This window comes from Wyeomyia smithii, chromosome 3, assembly GCF_029784165.1.
Source record: "Wyeomyia smithii strain HCP4-BCI-WySm-NY-G18 chromosome 3, ASM2978416v1, whole genome shotgun sequence".
Classification (NCBI taxonomy): domain Eukaryota; kingdom Metazoa; phylum Arthropoda; class Insecta; order Diptera; family Culicidae; genus Wyeomyia; species Wyeomyia smithii.
Window position 1 is genome coordinate 204,744,522 of NC_073696.1, and position 15,266 is coordinate 204,759,787.

Sequence of the window (15,266 nt, forward strand, 5' to 3'; positions counted from 1 at the left end):
GCCATTTATTTTTATTGGCCTAAATCATGCTATAACTATCCAAGAATCAAAATCTACATCGCCCAAGTACAGATCCAAACTCAAAGTTTGTTTAAATCAATTTTTACCGAACAACTTTTATACTCCAAAATCACATTTTTTGTTTAATTTTAGTTTTGCTTTTTATTTCGAGGCTTTGTAAACTAGCAGAAGTTACCTACGATCGTTATCGTGTTTCAAATTTGAAGTATAGAGGTCTCTGCATCAAATTTCGACCGTTATAGCGTCTCTACAGAACGTGTTTACTCACAATTTTCCTTTGTTTAGTCGATCAGCCGTTCTCGTTGTGTACATTCTTCGTTTGAGTTTTTCTATACTTTTTAACTGTGAGTTATATTCAAAAGTACTTAAATATGAGTGACAAGTTTGAGTTATGCGTGGGATCGGGCGCCAACTGTGTCAAAGTCGCTAAGCATCGCATGTCCGACATCGCGAAAGAGGCTAGGCGTAGCCATACATCAGATGACAAAAAGGAAGAAGTGGAAAATAAAACCCAGAAAGGACAATTTTACGGCGCGGGGATAGCTGACTGGAGGTAAAAAAAAATATTAGGGGCTTTGTTATTGCGATTCTTAAGATTTATAGCATTTTAAAACTTTAAACGCGTTTTTTCTCGAATCATGTTTTCAAAATCGGCGAGCAGTAGAACTGAAAAAGTTTACATCCGATTGACTTGAAATTTTAACTGTAGCTTCTTCATTAGATTATCTAGTGAAGTACACACGATTTAAGCGATTGATTAACAACAACTAAAGTTATAAACAATCAAAGTCGATTTTTTTTTTTGTCGAAACATAACTTTTTTTTCAAACCGTTGCCATTTTGCGAAGAAAAATTCTAAAAATATAATCATGTGTACTTCACTAGCGACATATATGTAGATAATGAAAAAAATTTGTTTTAGTTATAGGTGGAGTTGGGCACGACTTCTACTGCTCGCCGCGGAACAACTTCTTAAAAAGCGGTTCACGGCAATCACTGCCAGCCGCCATTTTGTAACAAAAATAGCAATAAAAATATTTTTTCCATTCTGCAAAAGTTACTCAATTCAATGATATATTATTTATATACCTTACATCTCAAAAAAAAATTATGAAAAAAGCCTTGCTTTTTTGAGCATTTGGTAGATATAACCCCTTAAAATAGCCAACGAGTTCCGTGATCGTTTTGTCTTAGATCGCTGTATTTCTCCCTAGTGCGGCCTATCCTAGAATTTGGCTCCGTTGTATGGTGTCCATTTCACAACTCCTGGATTGTCAGAATTGAATCCGTTCAACATAAATTTGTACGATATGCGCTAAGATTCCTTCCTTAGTGAAATTCCTTAAACCAGCCAGCCTACACTGAATGCTGTTGGCTTTTAGAAATGCAAACTCTTGAACAGAGATGATTCGAGGCGCAAGCTGCATTCAATGGATATTCTCGACAACCTGGATATATATACCCCCGAACGATCTCTTAGACCAAGATCTCTGTTTAACCTTCTTCAACGCAATATGGTCAATTTGACTCAATACGCTTCAACGCTTCATTTAGGCCAGTTTTAACACAGTAGCAGATGCGTTCAATTTTAATATAACTGGTACAATTTTTAAAAATAGAATTCGCGTTAGATAACCTTTTTGTCGTTGGGCTTCAAATGGTGAGTTAACAACCTGGAAGGAGCGTCAAGATTTGGACCACTGCGACCATTGTGTTGATCTTTTGTGGTATTTGTGGTAACTCCATCCTTCACACTCGCACCTCCACGAGTCATATGATTACACTAGACTTCCGGTTCAAACATGGACACAACTGGTTGGTGTTGACCCGGGAATGTTGTCCTCCGGCAATAATCGTCTGACCTTCATGTTAGGAGCGGCTGATCAACGTCCTGGTGTCAGCGTAGGACTCTAAACAGAGCTGACACGATGGTACCCCGGTGAGATAGGAGGTTAGGGAAGGCCCAACGAGCCGCCCCGGAAAACAATTTGTTACAAACACGTAAGAGATAATACGGATCGGAACAACCGGCATGGACCTAGGCAACGAAATAAGGACTACGATTGGAAACTTGGGACATGGAACTGCAAATCGCTCTGCTTTCCACGAAGCGACAGGATGATCTACGACAAGCTACATCCACGCAACTTCGAAGTCGTAGCGCTGCAGGAACTTTGTTGGGCAGCACAAAAGCGTAATGGGGTGGCAGCCGATCAACGCAAGGATGTGCAAGTTGAGGATGAAGGGCCGGTTCTTCAACTACAGCATCATTAACGTGCACTGTCCACATGAAGAAAGACGAGAAGGAAGCGTACTACGCGCAGCTGGAGCAGGTCTACGATATAGCCGCCTGCGACGGGACGTAAGAGTCGTCATTAGGGACATGAGTGCTGAAGTAGGATGGAAGGCAATGTACAGACCGGATTCAATGGCCTGCACATCGTGTCCAATGATAACGGCCATCGGTGCGTAAGTCGAACGCCACGACCACATATTGAGCAACTGCGAGACGTCGAGGCTGCACAGGAATGCGCGCTGGAGGCAGCGCCAGCGTTACCCACGGGATAGCAACTTGGCGCAGCTACACTTGAAGATGGCTGTAGGAGCATCCGATCCGCCATAAATAGCACTGCTGTAGCGCTACTAGGTACAAGGGTTTCGAATAATAGAAATGACTGATTCGACGGCGAATGCAAACAGTTAGTCGAGGAGAAGAATGCAGCACGGGCAAAAATGCTGCAACACCGTACGAGAGCGAACGTGGAACCCTAAATTACGCTAAAAATATCGATGATTTGGAAAAATATTAATGCAAAAAAAACGTCCATTAGCCTAGTGTGTCGGTTAAACGAAAATCAAGTTCGATAAGAACGAATCAACTAAGTTATAACAAACAAATAAGCAGATCAATCGATCAATGTTTCTAACCATCCTCAAAGTTCAAATTAAAAAGTGCTTCCCCAAACGAATGAATAACCCATTCCACGGGCATTTTTTGTTCTTAACATGCACGACTAAATTCGACGGTTCCATCTCGCCTTGGTTGGTTGATCACGTTCCTCATCGAAGAATTCGACCTTTCCATTCGAGCACTCCCCGTTCGAAACGCGCGTGGCACGTCGACATTCAACCTTCGATTGTATGTACATTACTTTACTACCGCGCGGTAAGCAGCCATTTACTGCCAATCAAAGTCCGTCGAACTTACCTGCAGAAAGAAAAAAAAGAGAAAACAACACTTTAGATTTCTTCGAATTTGCAGTACAGAAACAACAAAACCATAAAATTAGATAAAACTAAACCTAACCGTAATTGAACCCTAAACGCCGTCTGCTTCCACTGATTGTTATCGCTTTCTTGCGCAAACCACCGCAGATTGGTATGATTTGTCTTCGCACTGGCCTTGTGGCGTAAGGTGTGGAATCGGGCTATGCAAGTGAATTATAAGTCTAATACATCACCGAAGAGAGTTGCCATCAACGTGATTTGATGCGGTAAACCTTATCCGATAGACATTGCATGATTGTCATTGCTGGCGTGTTCGGAAAGTGTAGGCTGATCTTGGTGATATGTACTGAACCGAAACTGTCCGCGTGGGGTCCTAATAGACTCCTCTTTTTTACACCATGGCATCAGCATGACAACGGTCAAAAGCAACTAATAGTTATCTGTATGCAGCGCTGATCGATGCTCGAATAAATAAACAAAAGCGAAAGCGCACAGCCAACCAAATTAGCCTTCGAATTAGAAAGTCTATCGCACCCGCACAATATTCATACCTAAATCATACGCGGAGCTTTCGGTGACAGTTATGGTTGGCATGTAACGGAACCGATCCGCGACCTAGATACAGTTTACTGCTGCAGGTAATGCGTTTGCATTGCGTCGTTGCTTCTTGCCGACGATCACTACGCACTACTGAGCTATTTGAAGTTTCATCATGATAATGCAACAATTTTCTATTTTTATTGTTCAATTGGTCCAAGCATCACCCTCTTTTTTTCGCTCTGCAAAATATGGCTGTGTTTTAATAAATCATCTGTTAGCTCAACATTTTCACAACCATCCGTCGCAAAGGTCACCGCCCCGCGTTCGCATACGGACTTTATAACGAGCAATCAATAGCGATCGGTCGTATACAATAACCATCATTTTTGCATCATCTCAAAGGCTAACCAAACGAAGAAACAATGTTAGAGGCAACAAAACCGTGTTTACCGGCTGCGATGGCCGATGGGAGGCCGAAGGCGTAAACACATCCATATTCCTCAGCTGCTGGAAAAAATGCACCAGAATGGTATAGAGTAAACAAGTTTGAATTGGAACCTGTCGAAGCGCAGGTTGGTATGAAAATAAACTTTAACTCACAATGGCAAGACAATTACACTTTGGCATGCAAACTACGAAATTAAAATTTTTACCACACCGTTTTACTTACACACCCCTGATGACTAATATTTTCTCTCAAATCTAGTTAAACCTTGAAATACTACGTTAATATCAAAAGCCACTCAATGCTTCTTTCGCTATTTGTCTCCATTGATCGTTTATATTATACCCACGGCTCCGCTTGTGTTGGTATTTTCTAATGCTGTTTTTTATGTCACCTGTAAAAATCTTCTATCGAGTTGCACTTGAGTCTCGTTTGTTCTTAGTTCTCTCCTGTTTTTTGAGTGTCTTGATAATGACGTTTTTCGCTTTTGAATTATATTGTGTCATGAAATGTATGCGATTTATTGCATCATTTTTTGACATGTATCAAATACTTCAAAAACTATCATTGTTTGTTTTGCTGTTGATGAAAAGAAACATAACAATTTCTTTCACGGTGTAGAACTCGGAGATTTTTTTTTAAATGTTGTTTAAAATTTGTTTATTTTTCGTGCATTTAAATTTATGCAGAAATATGAGAAATTAATTTATTTATTAACTTCATTTTTTTTGGATTTTTGTAAACATTTTCTCGATCTTTTGCGTGTACGTTCTTCAAATGGTTTAAGGGGTTATATACCTTTTTAGTTTTCAAAAAACCCAAAAAAAAATTATTGCATTATCTTCAAATACAACATCTTGAGAACATTTTCACAAATTTTCATGAAGATCTGAGCAATAGGAAGAAAGTTAGAGCGATTTGCAGCGCCGCTCGCCACGGCTGCATAAGCTAAACTTGAAATTTTACACACGATTATCTCGGAATAGTGTTTTCCGAAAAATGACTTTGCCGTGATGCTGATTGCGGGAAAACTACTGAACCGATTTCATTCATCTTTTTTTTTTAAATTTTCGTTATTGAATTAGCCGGTCCTTGAACGATAGCTTTTTGAAACATACAGTTACATTTTGCCGCAAAAAAAATTATTTATGCAATTTTTAGCGTTAAAAACGTGCATTTTTTGGGAAAAACGTTCCCGTTTGCACTGAAAACAAAATACTCATTAAAGCGATCCTTCAAGGACACGGCACACTTCTAAACTAATGAAATAATATTAGTTTTTTGATTTCGGTTGACCCGCCGAGTCTCTATCAGGATCACCGCATGCAAAAAATAGCGTTTCGGGGAAACGGCCATTACTCCAGTAATAATTGGTATATCTCGAGATCAAACGTATTTTAATGTTGTTGATAAACTGTTCTTTCAGATAAATACCACTTTGATGCAATGAAAATGGTGCTATGCACTTAAAAATAAATTCAAACTTCATTCATTTTACTCGACCAAAAAGGTATATAACCCCTTAAATCAACTGAATCTCATAATCATAGTAGACAACGACCTTCAGCAAGCAGAAGTTAATATTTGTCAAGATCTGATTTATATTTTCTATCACAGTTATGATTCCGAAAAAGTTTTACAGATACGTTCTAAAGGGTGTTCATTTCAACTGTGAACGGAATAAACGCGGTAAGTTCACGAGAAGAAATCCCCTGCACAACATTTCATTCATCAAATTCTTCGAACAGGATGTTCTCTTGATGAGCTAGTTGCCTACGTTCATCTGAAAAACCAGCAATCCAATCGAGTCGAAACGGTTGAAGACTTTGTCGGCAAAATTACAACTAAACTATTGAAGAAGAGAGTATTACTCAAAACCCCCTACGGTAGTGTCAAACTGAGTCAATTGCTACCAACCAACGCATCCGATCCGATGGACAATGATGACGCATTGGAGGAAACATCCTCGTCTACATTTTCATCAGTCTCGTCATCGTCCAGGATACAATCACATTACACGACTGCTGGGTTTTCCGGTCGTCCGGACAAGAGTGAAAAATATGACATTGATCCCGGTAGGCAGCGCAGAAGCCATTCACCATCTTCCAGCGAGGATGAAGCTCCACCACTGAAATTGGCCAACCGTAGAGGAAGCTTGCAACCGCTGCCAAAACGCCGGGAACACTAACCGAAACCGGTCGAGGTGACCTCGGACCGCACGCACCGGCAGTCAATGGCCTTGCGATTGTTAACCTTCGCCTCTGCGGAAGGGGAAAACCATAGCGGGAAGATTGAATCGAAAATAAATAAATTAACTTGTGTCTGACAGCAAACATGCGTATCGAATGCATTCACATCTGATAACTGCAAAGAATTTTTCTCTTACTTTTTACCAAGAATTACCATGAGTACAAGCTCAGCTGTGTGGAGGTAGGTTGTAATAAATAGCATGTTACCGTCAAAAGAGCATGCGCGTTCGATTTGGTACTACGGGAATGCAAAAACATGGTGACACCGAGAAGTAAATTTATAGTTAGAGGTTGCGTGGAATTTGCAATTGCACTAGCAACGTGTGACCGCGCCAGTCCAAAACTCAAAGCGTAGGATATTGCATACGAGTGTCCTTGGAAGTTATCAACCGGTCATTTCACGTCCATCCCTAACGGCTGACAGTTGCATAAGCCAATTCCAAACTGTCAGCGGCCCGGATGACTAAACTGTAACACCGCTACGATTCAATTTTACGAGCAAAAGCACATCCTAGGTTTATGTGTTGCATTTATACACTCGATTCAAACGTAAATTGTCACTTGAATGAAGCTTCGAGTTTTGTTTATATTTTCTGTATGTGGACGGAAAGTGACTTGAATGCGCTGCGCGGTCGCGAACCTCCTAGTGCCCAATCTTATCCGGTTTCCCAGAAATGAATCTGGTGTATTGGAAAGTCAACTACTTAGCTGAAAACTATCAACAGTCCATGTTGGTTGTCCATGGCTTGGACAAACTAAAAACTGAACGTATGACAACAAGCATTGAAATATGCGGCAGTTATATTTTATTCGAAAATATCCTTCGCTCCACCTCGTAGGAACTCAACAGCAAAAAAAAACGATGTAGCTGAAGAACATTGCACCAATTTCAAACATAATTATTGCCCATATAAACTTTGCTCTAAGATATCTTTTGAAACTGAACATGTTGTTGATGTTAAGTTCAACAACACCTATGTGAATGGTTTGTTGGTGGAAAGCTAAATGGTTTAGCTGAACACACTATGTGATTTCCGCAACATGCTAACCTCAGGTCAGCCGGTTCACATTGTTTAATAAATAAACATAAAGTTCACGATAGTACTTCCTGCAAGCGCAATCCGAAACAGTAAGTATAGGCTTGGTGAGGAATAGAAAGGACTCAAAAAAAGGCACCCGGTCAAAATGGCACCCAGATCAGAACATGCCTCCGTTGAGCCAGGCACACCATCGTCGTCGGAGAGAGGGCCGTAAAAATTACCATGCTTTCGATTTTCGCTACTCAAGGTCTACGACATTTACTGTGCGCGCATGTGGCCATTTGTCGTGATGCTCTCGGGCTCAGCGAGGAAGCTGACGCGAACGCGATACGCGATGATGGGCGTTCGTGTTTGTTTCTCATATTTTGCAGCTAGCGGGGTGCACACCTCTAGTCATGTAAATGGCTATAAAAATGTGATTTGCTGCACTGGCCAAAGCGGTCGTAAGAGGTTGCGCACACGCGCGCTTAAGTAATGCGGAATGCAAATCAGTGCACTCGATTGCGTGAGAGAACCGGCCCACCGGTTGCTCTTGAATTCCTGGAGCAGTTCCGGTTCCGCCGATGTGAGACGCGAAATTGGTAGGTATAGTTTTCTAATAGTTATTTGATTGAATTGAATGTCATATTAGGATTAGTTTCACAATACAGAACTATGATCCTCAAACGATTCGTAGGTAAACCGAAAAACTTTTACGATTCGCCTCAGGTCAAAATCAAAATAACGACAACAATAAATGTGTTGTTATAATAATACGTTATTATATAGAGGGGGTCTAACTTTGTGACGAAATGCTACGATGGCAAAAAAAAACCTAAAAAAAAGCTACGTCATTTATGCATGCTCCCTTACTGAATATTCGCTGATCTGACCTAACCTTTTTTTAAGGTAGAACAACAACTCTCAGGAAGTTCGGCTACATAAGACATATTCGGGGATGCTACATAGGACATAGTAGCAGCAAAAGCGGCAGCGTGTGCAAGCAGCGGATAGCCGCAGCGGTAGGTGCAGCGGCACTCTAGTAAAAAGCTCTGCCGTGTTCTGGTAATACTCAAACCTTGCTGGCAGCCACAATCTGCCGGTCATGTCTAGTTTTCAGTGTGGAAACAGCCTTCTTTTTGTTATCAGAGTACGTCATTAAGATTTAGTAATATTAAGGGAATCAAATGTTTACAAGATTTCGAAATATTTTGCTTTCTTCCATGCTATTAAACAGATGATTCGATGCCTTCGTCACACGCAAATTCACCATAATTTGCGCTGTCGAGATAGCACATAGGTCCAATTAGCATCATATCCGATTTAAAATTGAAATCCTATTATAACCTGTATGCCTTCTGACTGTTGGAACTCGCTTGCGCCGTATAGTGTTTGCTCTTACGAGTAATGTAACAAACAAGCTTATGTAGTTCTACGTCAACCTTGTGGTCGTGGCTTTTTATATAACCCTTCTTTTATTTTTTCTGATTTTCATCTTTTCATTCGCAGGAGGATGTAGGAATTTACGCGGTTTATTTTCAAGCGTTCTTTTACGCACTACGTTACCCCCGCGTAAAAAATATTTTTTAGTATACACCTACTTCTTCCGTAACTGTATATATCTCTTTCCATTCGGGCCTATATAATTGCGTAGGTAGAAGGTGACTTAAACAAAATCTTCTCTCTCGCTATTTGAACGTCCTATTCGTTGTTTTATTTTTCACACCGCTAGTGTCAACATCGCAGCTACTACGAAAAATAAAAAAAGGAGCATGCAAGTGTTTTTATATAGGACTTGCTTCGATTTAGGTTTTTTTATCAGTCATTTTTTACCTACACAATTGTGTGGGCTCGGTCGGAAAGGGATATTCTATTTGTGGCGGCCGCTTTCAGAGTCCTCCCCGATACTCGCGTGAAGAGATTTTTTACATACATAATTTTTTATTGACTTTTATTGTCGCTAAGTTTTTAAAATTTTATTTTTTAATCTACATCAATAGACAACAAATGTCCCAATGATGACTGAAACACAAATACTACAAGGTATACAGCCCTAGGGTTGTATGAAATGGTGACGTGGGAATAAACACTGTAATCAAGGGTTTTTTTGTTACAAAATATAAAGAGTCTGCTGACAGAATCAATGTGTTTGCTCAGCGACTGTACGGATTTTTGATTTTCAGCCTCCCCTGGAAATCAATTTTTGAAATATATTCAACAACACTCGAAAGAATATAGTTTATATCTGACGATATTATGCCTGTAGTATTTTTTGTGCAAACAACATGTATTTGACAAGGCACAAGCATATCGTGCTTGTTGAAGAAGCGCCAAGAATTTCTCTTAATGCGTCAAAGTCAGAATTAACTATATATCCCTAAAAACCAAATTCAATAATACTTACGTTATCATAATGAAGGGTTTTGTCTTATTTAACTCTGATTAAATCAAATCTATAATATGGATCTTACTTTCAAAATAATATGGAAGCCCTTACAAAGGTTCATTAATTGGCAAACATAAGAAGATATTTTAAACAAAATTATCAACAATTACGAACGAAAGTGTACCACTGCAATACGAATAGTACCGCTGTAGTACGGATAGAAGTGTACCGCTGAAATGTACGAATAGAAGAGTACCGCTGCAATCATAGACGACGAGAGACCTGCGGCTCTTTACTCCACTGGTACTGTTGCTCTTACTGGCATGTTTTCTTTCAGTTCAGACATCAGTTTTTATTAGGTTCTGAAAGCAGGTTTAGAAATTGTTCAAGAGTGGGGATTGTTTCAAACTTTTCGGAAAACTTTTACCTTCGAGACATCATATTAGTCTAAGCTCATGGAAGCAAAAATAAATAGACCTGTTGGGACGGGGAGACTCTGTCAATTTTTATTTCGATATTGATACAGAGAATATCACAGGAAACGGATGGTATCCATTCACGTCGTCTGTGCTAGGAATGTTCGCATGTAATTGGTTCATTGTTCGCGTAAATTTGCTATTGAAACTTTTTATCAATTTTACCGCTTAGCAATTAAATTAGCGTGATAACTAGCATATTACAAAATTGTTCTACATTTTGTCTATCCAACAACATATTGGTTATTGTTATCCATCATATGGTTATGCTGTTATTAACGTTTGAAATCTGACGTAACATTTGCCAGTTTCATTTCCAATTTTACAGAATGCATCCCAGTATAGTAAACAAAGACGTAGTCCCACGTCAAAAAAAATGACGGCGGATTGCATCACGTGATAAATTAAAATCGAAGACGGCTGGAACTCTGTTAAAGGCTCGCTGTATACCGACTATAGCGCTGTTTTGTGCGTAGTGAGTACGTTGAAAAGGTATCCTCAGCATAACGTTTGCGGTAAAAAATGGACTTTTTTCAGATGGTGATGAAAAAAACTAAGACAGATAATTGAGTTGGATCAATTTCCCATTAATTGTAATTATATTATCTCATTTGCAAAAAAAAAAATCTACACCCTTGCGCGCGGCCTTCAGGCAGTTAACCGGAACATTCGCCATGGCGGACGAAAACATGCGTGTAGGCATGTTTTTAAGCTCTTTCTTCGTTTTTTCATTAATTCTTCCACCGTTTTCGCGAAATAACTGTTGTAATAGATCTTGCGCTTCAAGTTTGCCCAGAAATTCTTGATTGAACGCAGCTGGGGGACATTGGGCGGATTCGCCGACTTCGGTACCACATCGATATTCAGCCGCTTGGTATTTCTTGATGAACGACGCAACTTCTGGCAGGCACTTCGTACTATAAATTTCCCCGTTCACGGCCAGCCCGGGGCGAAAGAAGAGCGGCTTTGACATCCCCTTCTCGCTGATTGTCAGCCACAGCAGCACCTTCTTGGGGAACTTGGTGTGTGAAATAAATTTCACCTCGGAGCTCACTTCCTTCGTGGGAGAAGTGAAATACGAAGTACCCCAGTCGTTGCCATCCAGGGTGAGATAGGTCTCGTCGTCCATCACCACTGCCACGTCGCGATTCGCCGGAAAAATTGACTTGACCATCTTATTCAACCGCTGTCGCTGCAGCTCCGAGACCAGTGGACGGAACTGCCACTTCCTGACACGTATGTCCATGTTCTCCAGATACTTTTTCACTGTTTTACCGCATGCATCAACCTCCCGGCCAAGTGCACGCAGTGATGTAGCCACTTTTCCCTCGGTCTTCCTCTTCAGCATCGTTTGAAGCTTCTTTTCGCTCAGGGTCGCTGGCCCTCCGGAACCGGGTTTTCTTTCGATGCTCTGATCGTTGTCCAATAGTGTCAAGATGTTGTAGATGCCGGAACGGGCATACTCGGCGTCCACAAAGTGCCGCACGATGACCGTTCTTGACGCGGCGGGATACCGTTCTTTGAACGCGCACACTTCTGAACGGAGTAGCTACACTTTTTTCGCCATCAAAATTAGAGTTTGACTGATAGAGCTGTCAATTTTTCTTGCTAACTCATGGGTCACTATGATTATTGATGCATGAGTAGTTTCGTTAGTGCGATTAAAGGTAAACCAATGAAAAATCGGCAATTTGCGATGCGGAAAATAAATCTCAAAGTTCTGGATGCCTTATCCACTATGTGGGAAACATGCCGTTTAAACGATAGTTGGCTATCCAAGATAACGCCGAAATATTTTACATGGTCGACACGGTGAATTTCAGTACCACAGAGCTTATAGTTGAAGATGACTGGATGACGAATACGAGCGAAGGAAATTACAGAGTAGTTCTCAGGATTAACAAGCATACATTTAAGGTTGCACCAATTCATGAAGGCGTCAAATTCACGTTGGAGGCAGATTGCATCCACCATGGAGGGATATCCCTATACGTTCCTCTCTGGACAGGTTTATTTTAAGAGGAACTTATTTTGTCGGGATAAAGGATTCTTATCGAAACCTCGGTTCTCCTACCATTACCGCATCATAATTGCAATTTCCCAGAGAGAATTACGTTAGTCAGACCTCTTACAATATAAGAGGGACTTATGTTTGTTAGCAGGAAAGTCAACAGTGGAATCGTAGAATTCAGCTCGAAGTAGGATGGTGAAAATAATTTTAAAGTCCTTTTACAACCAAATGGCCTGATTCTACTAAGATTCGAACTTTTCAAAACGAACTCTGTAATCTTGCGGAAAAGATGCTTCCTCATTCATAGTTCCTTTGACCCAGAATAAACTTCCCAAACATCGACTAAACTAAATGCTATTATACATATTGTGTTTGTCCATAAATAGATTAGCCAGTAAACCTACTATTACCTCGTTTTTTGTGAACTTTGCTGTCTTCCTCAACACTTCATGTTAATTTAATTTTGATCATTGTGCAACGTTATTGCATATAGAAATATATAATTGTACAACGATTTTCAATGTTTAGAGAATCTGTGTCGATCTGATCTTATATTCAAAACACAGTTTGCATCAGTTGTGCTTTTAGTAAACGAAAAACTAAAATTCGAATGTAACTTTCCAGGTTAGAATGTAAAATTTTAAAATTTAAAAAAAAACCTTCTCCATGAAAAATAGAAATAAGCGAAAAGTTTATATAAGTAACTTCTAGTTGTTGTCTGTTCAAGAATGAAATCATACCGGAGCTGGTATTTGAGAGAAAAAATATGTTGAATAAATTTTATGATGATTTTACTTTTTTTTTTGAATACATTTTTAATGTCGTGCAAGTATATTACAAGCTCCCTCTCAGTCGGCTTCGAAATACGGTGTGGCTTGTAGAAGAGTCTGTCAGTGTTAGTCCTGTACAACTACCAATTGGCTTCGAAATTGGTATCAAATAAACAGAACGTTAAGTTCGGATACGTAGCACGAAGGCTGCACTCAAGATTCCGCCTGGTTAGTTTACTGAAATCTGACTTCGTAACACCCTGAAAAACTATTTTTGACGCTGATTGTGGAAATGCGTTGTAATGATAAGTATTACTTCTCACGTACGAAATAGCACGGAACTCTCAGGATGCCACTGCAATGCGATTCGCACACATATTCCACCCAACTTCCTGGTCAAGGCGGTTCGATACTGAATTCGCTCGTTATGAAATCTGTGGACGGACACCAAATATCCACTCATCCACACGGGGTTCATTATATCACACTTAATAACCGAGCCGGCTGCCCGCCCGCTGCTGTAGCCTCTAATAGCATACAATCGATTGGATTCGAAATGTGATACCAATTCGCTTCCCCGTTTGAGGGGTCTTTTTTCATGCCGTGATGCCTCCAAATGCTTCGAAAAGCGGATCCATGAACGAGTGGCAACGTTTCGTTTGCGGGTGAAAGATATTTTCTGCAGAACACAAGATGAACTCCAAGGTAAAACTGGTGAGAATACTATTGCTATCAGGATGAAAATCACCAACGTTATAGCATCTTGCGACTATTTTTTGGGCCATCAATCAAAATGATTTAGTTGGACCTACGTCACTCTCGTCCCCCGAATCAGAGGGTCATTTTTCCAAGTTGGGTTTCACGACTTAACGCTAATTTTAGTCTCATTATTGTTTTACCATTTCTGAAAACAAGTTGGTACCAAAAAGCATCGCGTAGACAGTCAACATCGCATCAACGCTTGTGCCAGCGAACTTCGACAAGATTACAATACCAATGGACCACATAAAAACGAACCACTATGAAAGCCACAGGTACTGGCAAATTATTTCGCCAGCCGTGAAACCGATGCTATGTGGACACTTGAAGACCCACGGTGAAGTGCATCTCGGGTGCCTATATGTGGCCTTAGCTTTGAATATCATCAGCATCAATAGTTTTTTTCGTGAGTAAAGGACACTTAACATTGAAACCACTGGAACGTTACTGACAGTGAATTTGTCTAAAACGCATTGATAGAATACTTGTGACCACTTCCTACCGAAGTGCCTTCGATTTCCGCTAGAATTACAACAAGTTGACCGAGTTCTCTAGAATAGAAGCGTAGCACGTGGCAGAGTCAATAATAACGACCCTCTTGAATGATGTGCTTCAAGTATGATAAGCAAAAAATTGTAAATATTTGCTCAGGTTAACCTTCCAAAAACTCCAATGATAAAAGCTAACACTTCACGATAATTAGCTGGAGGTGAATCTCTTGCTGAAAACAAATAAAAAAGTCGAGGAGGTTGTCAGGTAATACGCAATGTGTGTCCTACCAGAAGCAATTTATGTGTAACTTGTCAGAGTCATTTAATGAAGCAAAATTTGTCAAAGCTGTGGTTTCTTCTTGAAACGAACATGTTGGGTAAAAGTTTCTAATTGCCAGCATCAATTATTCAGAAGGTCTACCATTCACGCGGAGGACCTTTTTCATCAAGTAGAAAACGGATTAATCAATTCGTTCTTGAGACATGCCAAGCACGCGTGAAATGGGTAATGCTTTAATGGAGTTTTTTTTCTTGGAGTCGGTTTCATCTTCAAGTATAGATTAAATTGAATCAATCAAATTAAGCACCGCCACTGCACTGCGACTGCAAACGAAGAAAAAGTGACCGGTCAACGTAACGAATCGCGTTGGATCTAACGACTGCTAATGAAATTTCTTGTTTTCTAGTGAAGTAAATGATGCGCAGGAAATTAGATGCTTGTGGATTGTTCGTTAATGTGCTATTGTCGAACGTTTACGCGATTTTAAACGGCTTCTTTAGAATAATAATGACAAAACTTGTCGGATAGAGAGTTGGAGGAAATCAAGAGTATATTGAACAGTCAGATTTTTTTGAGCGAATTTTTTACGCG

At 40.2% G+C, this 15,266-nt stretch overlaps 2 protein-coding genes across 3 annotated transcripts in view; one reads left to right on the top strand and one right to left on the bottom strand.

Annotated features, from left to right (window-relative positions):
- The window catches only part of LOC129730753 (mucin-2), a 182,590-nt gene that overhangs the window by 131,390 nt on the left and 35,934 nt on the right, over window positions 1–15,266 (bottom strand). The window lies entirely within an intron of this gene.
- Window positions 5,789–6,558, top strand: LOC129730754 (uncharacterized). The gene is made up of 2 exons (XM_055690310.1): window positions 5,789–5,923; window positions 5,983–6,558. The coding sequence occupies exons 1-2, from the start codon at window positions 5,854–5,856 to the stop codon at window positions 6,420–6,422; spliced, it is 510 nt and encodes a 169-aa protein (XP_055546285.1). The 5' UTR covers window positions 5,789–5,853; the 3' UTR covers window positions 6,423–6,558.

Coding starts and splice junctions, on each gene's coding strand:
- LOC129730754 (XM_055690310.1), top strand. CDS start 5,854: ATGATTCCGAAAAAGTTTTACAGATACGTTCTAAAGGGTGTTCATTTC. Junction 5,924..5,982: donor CTGTGAACGGAATAAACGCG/GTAAGTTCACGA, acceptor TTCTTCGAACAG/GATGTTCTCTTGATGAGCTA.